We start from the raw sequence: 11,929 nt of genomic DNA on the forward strand, positions 1-11,929 counted from the left end.
CTTTTTCCTGAGTCACGTATATAATTCAGATCAACGCAATCAAGCCGAAAACTCATGTATAGAAACAGAATCATTATAGGAGTACCGGGATAGAGACATGGGATAGATCATTAATCTGGAGGTTTTGATTGATATATTGATTGTTGATCTCGAATGACACAATGCCGTGCTGTACATGTTACAAAAATCGTACTATAGATGCGGCTGTCAAAGTGGCATCCCTAGAGACTATGGATTTCTAGTGGTTAACAATGTTGAGAAGGAAACCCTCAATTTCACCAGGCGGCTGAAAATGCATTCCAACTCATCCTCAATTTCTTGAGAGCTTGCCTCTAGTTCCTCCAATAGCTTTGACACGTCATTGCTCGAGCTGAGGGAGAGCACGATGGCATCCAAGCCTTGCACGTCATTGGTTTCTTTTCCACCGTCACATGATACGCGTTTAGGTTCCAGCAGTTTCGACACTCGAGACCAGCCTGTCAGAGCAAGGAAACCTAAGAGGGACCCGAATACGGAAACGCTGATCTCTCCAGCTTCAGTTAGTAAGCTGAGGGTAGCTTCATTGTGAGAGACCTTCTTAGAGCCTTCCTTCTTTAAATTTCTCAAGTACTTGCTGATTACTTTGTTTAACTTTTTTCTAGAGTTGATAGATGCTTCTACATCAACGGCGAAGTTGGAATTTCCTCTTTTCCTTCTTCGCAAAGAAGACTTAAGCCCCTGGACACATTCCTTCATCTGTGAGAAAGCTTCCCTCACATTCCCGCAAACATCTAACAGCGTGAGAGAAACATCCAACGACTCTTCAGCGGGACTTCTCAGGTGGGAAAGAACCTGTGGAGTGAGAGGCAACCGAAGCAAGTCATCGATGCAGTCATACAAGCTCTTGAGTTCTCCCAAACTTTGGGATGCCGATGAGGACGAGGACGCCACTTCTGATGACCTGAGCCTAGACAAATACTCCTCTGCGGTTGTCGTGAGAGGGTGGCTCCTAGAAGGCAAGCTGATTGATCGGAAATGGCCGCTAATTTTTGAGGTCTCAATAGATGAGGCCATCTTTGAGAGAAGTAGGCTTGTTAACTTCTCTGGATGTAATTTTTTCTATGAGAGAGAGTTGTTCAAGGCAGGCCACCCACACCCATGTATATTTATACCGAGCAAGAAGCACTCCACAATCCTATTTTTGCGGCCTCGCATTACCTGTCATGTCATGGATCTTCCAACAGCCTCCCGACAATGCCTCCGCTGGTTTTCCAATCTATACGAAACGAGACTGAATAATAGCGATCTAAAGGTTTATAAAAACTTGTACACGCGTGTAGCATGTCTTGAGGATTCTCAAACAGAGGGCGACCATGCAATTTTGCATCATTAAATGCTGAACTTGAGCTGTGGGCTCGAAAAATATTCCTCTGATGGTAGAGCTAGGAGACAGGTGGAATATTTACATCGTGAAATCTATGCATTGCACATGTTAGAGTTCATCCAAAAACCTCCCGTCAGTGTCTCCTTAGGGTTCTCGGTCTCCAAAAAAAAATGAAATTTTATATGATTTCAATAATCACACATACGTGCAGCTCGCTTCCAGGATCTCAGACAGGATGATGGCAATGAAAGATCATTCATACTTTAAAATTGAAGTTCAGCACATGGATGGTAACAATTCATGTGATAATAGAGCTTGAGGACAAACGGAATCTTTACAGCGTTGCAGCTTCTAACAAACTAGTAGTAGTCTCTTATCATCATCTCTATTCGTGAGGCTGACCAATTGTTGGCATCTTTTCACGAGTGATAATAAGGACTTGTTTAGGTTACTCCAAGAAGGACTATCAGTAAGAAGCTGGGGTTCTCAATTGTTGATGTGCATTCCTTTGGCTTTGAGGACCGCAAGTTACTGGACCTCAATCATCCTAGAAATCAAATATAATCCGATGACCATCGACAAACTAAGAATGGGTTCAACACTAATATTTCCTGGACATTAACATAAAACAAGCCAAAATGCATATATTGCCTAATCCAGCAATTTTCTGTGACTTGGTCTAGAATGCTGCAGACTCGAAAGCAGGACCAGCAGCACGGGCATGGCTGAGAACAAGATAGACGCATACTAGGCTTCAATGAAAGTATCTTCTGAAGCATGTGACCTGCTTAAAACCGATCCAAAGCCAAATATAAAATAAGAAAATTCTAATATTTGTTGCTGTTTCCATTTCATTGTTATGGATTGTAAGTTTCGCATCTAAAAATAAGATTTAAATTGCAAAAGCTTAGAACGAAGAATCTAATTCCACTCGAGAATACACATTTAAGCTCCAGAGGAAAGGAGGGCTCTGCCACATCAGTCTGTCATGCTATAGCTCGTAGATGCTAGCGAGTCAATCAGATTTCTATTTCCATCCAGACTCCACAGATGACGACAGTAGTTCATTTCCTTTTTCCTGAGTCACATAGATAATTCAGATCAGCACGATCAAGCCGAATACTCATGTCAAGAAACAGAATCATTATGGGAGTTCTGGGAGAGATTTTTGGGTTAGATCTTTAATCTGAAAGTGTTGATTTATATATTGATTGTGGATCTCAAATGGTGCAATGCCGTACTGTACATGTTACAAAAATTGTACTATAGATGCTGTTGTCAAATTGGCATCCCTAGAGACGATGGTTTTCTAGTGGTTAACAATGTCGAGAAGGGAAACCCTCAATTTCACCGGGCGTCTGAAAATGCATTCCAACTCATCCTCAATTTCTTGAAAGCTCGCCTCTAGTTCCTCCAATCAATTTGACGGATCGCCTACTTGATTACTGATGTCTTTGCTTGATCTGAGGGAGAGCACGATGGCATCCAAGCCTTCTTCTTCTTCCTCAGTTTTCTTCTTCCATTTTTCCTTGCTGCAAGCCACCTGAACCAGCCGACATCGCCTAAGCCAGCTGCTGCACTGCCCGCACCAGTCCCAACTCCAGCCCGTCCTTGCGCCCGTTCACGCCGTCTCGTCGTCCGCTTGAGCTGCCAGCCCCGTCGACCAGCTCCTTCACCAACCACCTCAACCCACTGCTACTTGTGCCAGCCGCATCCAGGCCAGTCGCTAGCCCCGCCAGCACCACCCGACTCCACTAGCTCCGTTCCAGCTCGACATTGCCCCAACCAACCACCTTAGCCCCCCGAACCAGAACCAAGCAAAACTGGTCCTCCCAGCTAGACCCATGAGCCTCATGGGCTTTTTCATCCCATTCCAGACCTCCCTGGGTGTCGTCGTAGGCCTGAGTTTTGGTCGCCGTCACCGTGAACCAATTTCCATGCTAAACCGGTGAGTTAACACCCTAAACTCTAATTAGGGGGTTAAGGGTGCATTTGGCACCAGCTTTGCCGAGTACCTTTGGGTGTCCAAAGCCCATTTGCCAAATATTGGGTGTTTGGGAACATTTTTAAACATGCCTTGAAAAATGCTAGCCTTCCAAAGGTTGAAAGCCCAAGGCGGGTCCTAGGCTGCCTTGGGCTTTCTAAAGATTTTCAAAAAGCCCGATGCACTTTGTTCATCTTCCTCTTCGTCGATTCTTAAATGTCGGCCGGTGAGGTGGCAACTCAGCCAGCGATGTGGTGACTTAGCCAGCGAGGTGGTGATGGGTCGGCGACAAGTTGGAGAGAGGCCGGCGTGGTCACGGCACCCCACGACCGTCGCCAGCCGGTCACGCGACCCGAGATCTAGGTCGCGTCGGTTGCCTAAGTCACGGCGAGGTCGCCGCCGCGACCTCAACGACCCACGACCTCGTTGCACCCAAATGCTGGGGTCGCGGAGGTCGTCCGGAGGTAGCAGCGACCCAGGCCACCCACAACGTTGTCATGACCCGGATCTGGATCACGAAGGTCGCCTAGGTCATGGTGAGGTCTGTCGCCGACCTTCGGCGACCCACGACGTCGCCGTGACCCAGATCTAGGTCACGGAGGTCGCTTGGGTCGCGGTGAGGTTGTTGCCACGACCTTCGGCGACCCACGACCTCACCGCAACCAAATATGGGTCACGAAGGTCACCTAGGTCGCCGGCGACCTCCGTGGCGCAATGGGTCGCGCGACAAAGCATGGCGAGGGTCGCCACGACCCTCGCCATGCCGCCTCCTCCTCACCGGATCGCCTACCCTTTGCGGCGGTGACCGATGAAGCCCATGGCCGGCGATAACCGGCGAAGCCTTGGCCGGCCAACTTTCCTTTTTTTTTTTTTTTTTAATAATAAAAATCTTTTGTAAATTCAATTTACCCAAACACTATTTTGCACAAAGATACTTCACAAATGGACTTTCACAAATAAATTTACCAAACACACTTTGCATTTTGAAAAACACCCTTAACTCAAAGGCCTTTACATTTTCTCAATGATTTTTCCAAAAGTCTTTCCAAATGCACCCTAATTGCACTTAAGGGTAGTTTAGTAGGCTAATTAGGGATTAGTGGATTAGTTAGTCTTAAGTGAGATTAGGGTGATTTGATTAGCTTAGTTAGTTAATTAGATTATGTAATTAGGTTAGTGAGCAATTAGGTGGTTAGTTAATTTAATTAGTTAGTTTAGTAGGTTTATATGTAGCTAGATTGGTTAGATTAATTTAATTAGTTCAATTATGTGGTTAGATTAGCTTAGGTAGATTTAATTAAGTGTTTTAATTTAAATATTTTGTAATTTATTTAATATTTATTAATTAGCATAAATTATATCGGGATAGCTGGTTGTCAGAATTTCGTGCTAACCATCGTGGTAGTGTTGGTTTGTGCAATTGATTGCTAATTTATGCAAATGGATGCTTGGTAATGATTTTTGAATTATTATTTCAAAAATATGGAATTTTGGTATTTAATTAGTAAAATACCGGGTGTCGGTTTTTGACGCCAAAAATATTTTAAGTACTATATCAAATTGTGGAGTTTTTAAATTGGAGAGTATCACGCTTTGTGGATCGATTTGACTGTGTGTCCACGCACAATTATTTTATCGGGTGTTTTTAATATGAAGAAAAATGGGCCAAGTACGTTATTTGAAATTGAGACATTTGAGTGCAAAGCACGATGTCCTTAGCTGAAATTGGATGTGCGTGTGATCGCTATTGGAATCCATCACAATGTGTTTACGCCGGACAATGCTCCTTCGGGAATGCCCCATGTCAACGGATGCCAATCGCAGTGGAGGCTGGGCTGATACTCCTTCGGGAATGCCGTCTAGATGTAAACATTGCCATGCCCAACAAAGCAAGACGACGCCCAGTTATGCCGGATGATCGCCGATTGTTTAGTTGGCCGTGGCCGTTGGGTCATAATTAACTGGAACGCTTGAATGAGTGAAATAGCCACACTTAATTATGGGACAAAATTGTGTGACATAGAATGGAACATGTCATAACGATTTGGCCTCATAATCGGGACCCCTGTGATTATCTGATGATTGATGTCTAGTGTTCCAATTATTAAATATGTTTGCAATATGCATATGTTATATGAAATATATTAATGTGCAGAGAGGCGCTGAGGTGAGATAAGTCTTATATGATATGTGTTTAGGCTACCTCTAAGTGAATTTTCTTCCTAATCAGGGTTTAGGGTGTAGACTCGCTGAGACTTTGTCTCACTCCGTCGTGATTTAAAATTTTTAGGTCCTTAGATGGAGGTACATCACCTACATTATGGGGTTCCGCAGCAAATGGACTTTCAACACTCCTATTTCCCTATTCCCGGGACCAACCTGACTCGAGAGTTAGTTGAGTCCACAGTCTGAGTCGATGATGGCCTACCTCACTAGGTACCTCATCGCTTCAAAGTGTGGTTCATTAACTTTCCTAACGGGGGTTGAGAGGGTCCCTTACAGGGTTTTGATGGGCCTCCCGTTGGGACCGAGCAGTGGGAAATAAGGCATCCTATGGATATCGACACCCCTGATGAGTCCACAGTCTGAGTCGATGATGGCCTACCTCACTAGGTACCTCATCGCTTCAAAGCGTGGTTCATTAACTTTCCTAACGGGGTTGAGAGGGTCCCTTACAGGGTTTTGATGGGCCTCCCGTTGGGACCGGGCAGTGGGAAATAGGGCATCCTATGGATATCGACACCCCTGATGATGTCGCAGAGGACCCGAAACCCATAACTGGAGAGCTCGAAGCTTAGGAGGCTCAGTAGCTCTTTTTGGTTAAGACTCTTGTGTATATAAACCCAATTTGTTAATAAAATATATTTTGTGTTAATTGGTTGTCCTGCTTTTTTATCACATGTTTGTTTGTTGTCTGAAGATTGTTTAATTCGCTTCCGCATGTGCATAAATCGATTGAGTCAGCAACACGTCCTGGAAACGTCGCATTTTAGTTGACCACCGAGAAATGTGCCCGCGCTCGAGGTTCGAGGCGTGACAATGGGTCGATTTGAATTGCACTAATTGGAGCTCATTAGTTTGGATTTCTTAAGTTCAAGTAAATTATATCAGTCAAATTGGTGAGTTCTCGAATTAATTTGCCAAAAGTGACCCCAGATTTAAACCTAACTCAAGAAAGTGAGTTGAATAGGAGTGTCATTATGTAAATCATAAAGAATCGATTTGAACTCCTTATTAGGGCTAAAATGGCAATTTGTCCACCTACATTCCGAATCCCAAAATTAGCTGAATGAGTGAATGGATAATAACCTTTAGAGCAAGTGTCATAAAAGGAACTAAGCTAATAGATTAACAAAACAAAAGTAATTTCATTTTTTTGTCGATTTTGAGCCTACAACTGTGAAATTTGAAAAATGAGATTCTTAATTGATTTTTGGAAAAAAAATTTATGCTAAAGTCAAATTGAAGCTAAAAATAAAGTGACTTGTGAATTTTTATATTTTCCAATTTTTTATCAAAAATTTGATCAAAATCAATCATTTAGTTGACTTTTTCAAAAATGGCTAATTTTATAATCAAATCTTTAATTTTTTTTTTTTAAAAAACCAATGTGTCCAAAGTGATATTAAGGATAAAAGAGATCTTTTTATGCAAAAAATCAATTTTTAACTTGAGGTTGACTTTTAGTCAAAGAGTCGAATAAAATGTCAACCTAAAAGTCAACCATATAATCTTTTGAGTTTTTGATAGAAATGAATGGGAAAGTATCTATAAATATTCAGCCAAAAGAAAGAAATGAAAAACGACATTTTTTTTTATTCAAGAAATGGGCCATATTAGGATCAAAAACCCAAATCCCAATTTTCTTACCTTTATTAATGCATCGGCTAAAAATTAAATGTCAATACCTCCTGAACAACTACTTCTGCTGTGTTTGGTTCAGCTTTGGAAATGGGCCTTGGAAAAATACGAATATCTTTGGCGTAAAGAGCTTTGGGGAAATGCAAATTGCGTTTGATAAAAAATTCTTTGTAAAGCTATTTTGGCGCAAAAAGTGTTTGGCAAATCTTTTCTTATAAAGGGTTTTTGGATTTTATTTTTCTTTTTTATTAAAAAATATTAAACTATTTGCTAACTCTAGTGAAGGCTATGGTAGTTTTAGAATAACGAGAGGCAAAATCGAAAAACTAAAAAATTTATGATAATAGTTTTGAAAAAAAATTATAATAATTTCAGCATTTGATCAAATGCTGAAAGCCTAATGTTGAAGCCCAAAGGTAGTTGCTATCAACATCGGGCTTTCAGTTTCTAAGGTCAGCATTTGATTGAAAGCCTCTTGAACAGGCATTTTCCCAAAGAACTTTAGAGTCTGAAAATCTCTTGGGAAAACTGAATCAAACGCATCTTTCATCCTTTAGATTCTAGACCGTCTGTCCAATAAGAGATGTATACTTGTGCTTGAAGTCACGTCCCAACGCTGAGGATGCATTTCTTAGAGTTCCTGATGAACAGTGAAAGTAAAACAAATGTAAACGAAGCACAAAATATTCAAAAGGTAATACAAAACATGGCAAAGAATTTTCCACTTATATCCTTATGTTTATAGTAGGAGACCTAGAGGGAAAAGTAGTTAATTGCTATTTATATAACTAGCTATTATGTGACACTAACTAATGTGCACGAGTGGTTTGTCCCCGTCATCTGTCAGTCCAACTCATTAGTCTGCTTTTAAGAAGGGCTTTTTTTTTTTTTTTTTTTTGGACAATTTTAAGAAGGGCTTCAAGATCATATTAAACATTGAAAATTTGCGAAGGATTCTTGACAGCCTAACACTAATATTGAACTTCACGTAGAAGTCCAGTGTTGGCAACATTGGCGCATTGAGTTGCGGATCATGTCTAGCTGGCAACAAGGAACATTATCATCCCATCCCCATTCGTTTACGTATAAACGCAGTAATGAGAGAGGCTGCTTTCAAAAATTACATGAATGAAAAGTTAATGGTTTGATTATGATTAACTTTCAAGCTTAATCCATATCATCTTTTAAAATTGATGGAGCCGTTTTATTATTAGGTCTACTTAGATTGGGGTATTTTCTTCCTCTCAGCCACATACAATATTCTTTTTTATTATTGTTAGGTCTTGAAAGTTGAAGGGAGTAAGAACAGCACAAGTCACTCACTTGAGTGCCTTAACTTTTTTAATTCATATTTTTTATTATTGTTAGGTCTTGAAAGTTGAAGGGGGTAAGAGCGGCGTGAATGACATAACTTTCGTGCGCCGCTTACTCGACTATCATAACTTTTTTCGATCATTTGAGTACCACAAATTTGAAAAATTGACACTTGAGTACCATTGGCGATTTAGCTCACCAAAAAATCTTATATGGATGCCGGTTATCCTACGTGGCTTTGCCAACACTAATGTAGCAATTTTTAATATTTTTTTAATATTTGAAAATCTTTTAGATTGGGCGATGGCTTCACAATCGGCAAGGATTGCTGGTGACCCTTGCTAGCCCTAAATAAATAAATAAAATCAAAAAATAATTATAAATAATTATACATTAAAAAGCCCACGTTAGATGGGAAATTAATTAAAAAATCCACGGATGATGATTTGTCAAAAATGCACTCAAATGATTGATATTCTGATGTGGCATTTAAGTAAGCTTAAAAAAAAATTATAACCCTCAAGTGAGCATTATACAAAAGGTATGGCACTTGCGCTATTCTTCTCCCAAAGTTGAAAATAGTTTTAGGGAAATGAAGAGCCACAAAAACTCTAAACCATGTTTTTTGACACATTTACTGTGATATTGGCCAGGTGAAAAGATAAAAGGAAAAAAAAGGAGTTTGACTAGTTAAAAAGAAAAAGAAAAGAAGAAAAAGTACTTAGCTAAGTTAAATTATGAAGAGAAGAATAGTGAGAGTGCCATAACTTTCTTTTCGCTCAATTAAGTGCCACATTGAGTAAAATTGATCATTTGAGTGCCAATTTTGACAAATCATTCTACGTGAATTTTTCGAATTGTTTGAATCTTTTTGTTTTTCTTTTTTTCACTTTTTAGGTCGTCGGTCCTATAAAAGGGAAAATAAAGGAAAATTTTTAAAATTAAAAATAATAATAACTAATTTAAAATATTAAAAAATTGTCCATGTCAGTATAGACAAAATTACATAGAACATCCGTTGTTAAGTTAGACTTTTCGGCAAGGCAAATCGTCGATAACACTCAAGTGATTGGTTTTTCAAATTTGTAGCACTCAAGTAAGCAAAAAAAAAAGTTATGGCACACAAGTTAATGCTGTATGAAAGTTACGACACTTTTGTTGTTCTTACCCCTTAAAAATGGAAAAAAGAAGCGCACGGAAGAATAGGAAAGAAAGAGAACGAAGAAGAAAAGAAAAGAAAGAAAGGGAAAGAAGAATAAAGGAAAAGGAAAAAGGAAGGGGTACATGCCACGGAGGCCCCGCCAAATTAGATTTACATAGATGTGTAACACCGGAAAAGGATTTAAGCCATTTGTTCTTCTAATGAGGGTAGTTTTCTTAATTAGGGCATAAAATTGGAAATTATGTGAAATTGAATATGAAAAACCAATTTAAAATTGTTAAGTTGAGAAATTATAGGGCATTGATAATTTAGGGTGTTGTGGAGTTGTACGATTTAACAGAACTCAATTCCAATTGACGATTTGCCTGAAATAAATTTTCAAAGTTTTGTGCACATGCTAAACGGTACTTGACCAGAGCTTTCAGGCCAAATTTCATCAATTATGAACTAGATTTTGAGTTGGCCAAGCTAAGGTTTTAGAAGGGCTTTCTTTTGACTACAAGCTTATTTAAAATGGAGTTCAATGAAAATAGTTATGACGCGAGAAAGTTTGTTGCGTGGGTGGCTAATGCCAAATGGTCATGCGAGTGGTAATTCTTCACGTTGGTGATTTTTTTTTCCACGGCTGACCATTCTTAAGGTCTCTTGTCAACCCTTAGTGAATGTTTTGACTCTGAAACAGCGTGGTTTGTTAAATCGTTAGTTAAAGTAGTGTTTCAATTGGTTTTGACATCTATTCTTATTTAATTAATATGATTATGAGATTATCAGCTCATATGGTTATTTTTTTTAGTCCTGGGAATTCTCACGTGAGTGGTGTTATCTCTTCTTTAAATTCCTAAACTCATATTTTGAAATGAGAAGGATTAGCAAATTATGTGTAAAGTATGATTTTATTAAAAGGAAAATGTGGTGTTTGTTGGATATCTAATACATGAAAATTTGGATTGGACATTTATTACCTTTTTTATTACTTGAAATGACAAGGAAAGCATTTTTGGGACGATTTCTGAGTATATTGTTATTAAATGGTTTGAGAAATGCTTTATGAAAGGGATTGCAAGAATGGTATATCTACTGATTTGTGAATCCAATTCTTGAAAGGTATTCTATTTATGAAAGGATATATGTTTGGTATTGTGAAAACGATTTATGATACTGATTCAAGATTGGTTTCATGGAAAGAATTGAAATGTGAAAGAATATATATTTTGGTGATTATGATCAATTTTAGATTAAATTGTTGGTATTGGATTATGATGGGTTGATGCTCTTTATCACTATGAACCCAGTTAGAAGTTTCTTGATATGCATACTAGTTTTAGGATGTCCTGCTAGACTAAGCCACCAGCCGATAATATGTGAAGACCTTGCTAAAGAAAAATATTGGTCACCTTATCATTAGGTGTAGTGTTGTGACATTAGTTTGATATTTAGCAATAGATTAGTCAATGGAAAATACCATTAAGTGTGATCTAATGAGATGGATCAATTGGATACCATTGATGTGTGGTATGAGATTGATCAATAAAATATACCCTCGATAGGTGAATTGATGGAATTAATCAATGGAATAGACCTTTGGTATGTGAATTGATGAGATTGATCAATGGAGGAAACTGTTGATAGTTGTTATGTCTGATACGTATGAAGCTTTGTTAAAAAGATAAAATTCATTTTTGATCTCGTGCATGTGTGTATTATATTGTAGATTTGAATTAAATGAGTTTTAGTATGGTTTTGTAAATATGCATAGCAGATATTTATCTTCTATGAAGAGTCATATACTAACTCAAAATTTATACCTAGTAACACGATTACTTTCCGTTAAGATTCCATCAATGACTATTGTTAAAAATCCTACGTGGCTGCCTATAAGGACAACAAAAAGCATTTGTGCTGACACCGTGCTCATGTGGCAAAAATATGCCAACTCATTGTGTGTTTGTCTGTTCTTTTCTTTTTCTATTTTTCGTTTGTCCTTTGTCTTCTTCTTTGGTCTGCACCTGGCCGGCGCGTGCCCCGCCACCGGCCTCATCGTCACCGTTCCAACGTTGATTTCTCTTCAGCTATACTTGACTGCATCTTTGAAGGAATCCTCAGCCGACCCCTAAATCTGAGGCGGAAACTCGAGACTTGTTCCCCTTATCGCCATCCTATGGGAGACAAAACCCCATGAGACCAAGCAAATTCGAATCTAGTCCAGGAAGCCCCCTTGGGAAGAAAATGAATCAAGCAAACTCTT

The 11,929-nt window shown here is 39.2% G+C and overlaps 1 protein-coding gene across 1 annotated transcript; it reads right to left on the reverse strand.

The window, feature by feature from the left end:
- Nucleotides 1-228: 228 nt before the first annotated feature.
- Nucleotides 229-1,053, reverse strand: LOC104451692. The gene has a single exon (XM_010066293.2). It carries the CDS (start codon nucleotides 1,051-1,053, stop codon nucleotides 229-231), a length of 825 nt encoding a protein of 274 aa, XP_010064595.2.
- Between the last annotated feature and the right edge of the window lie 10,876 nt (nucleotides 1,054-11,929).

Source organism: Eucalyptus grandis, chromosome 6 (assembly GCF_016545825.1).
Source record: "Eucalyptus grandis isolate ANBG69807.140 chromosome 6, ASM1654582v1, whole genome shotgun sequence".
Classification (NCBI taxonomy): Eukaryota; Viridiplantae; Streptophyta; class Magnoliopsida; order Myrtales; family Myrtaceae; genus Eucalyptus; species Eucalyptus grandis.

Bases quoted from the DNA above. Each gene is read 5' to 3' on its own strand.
- LOC104451692 (XM_010066293.2), bottom strand. From the start codon at position 1,053: ATGGCCTCATCTATTGAGACCTCAAAAATTAGCGGCCATTTCCGATCA.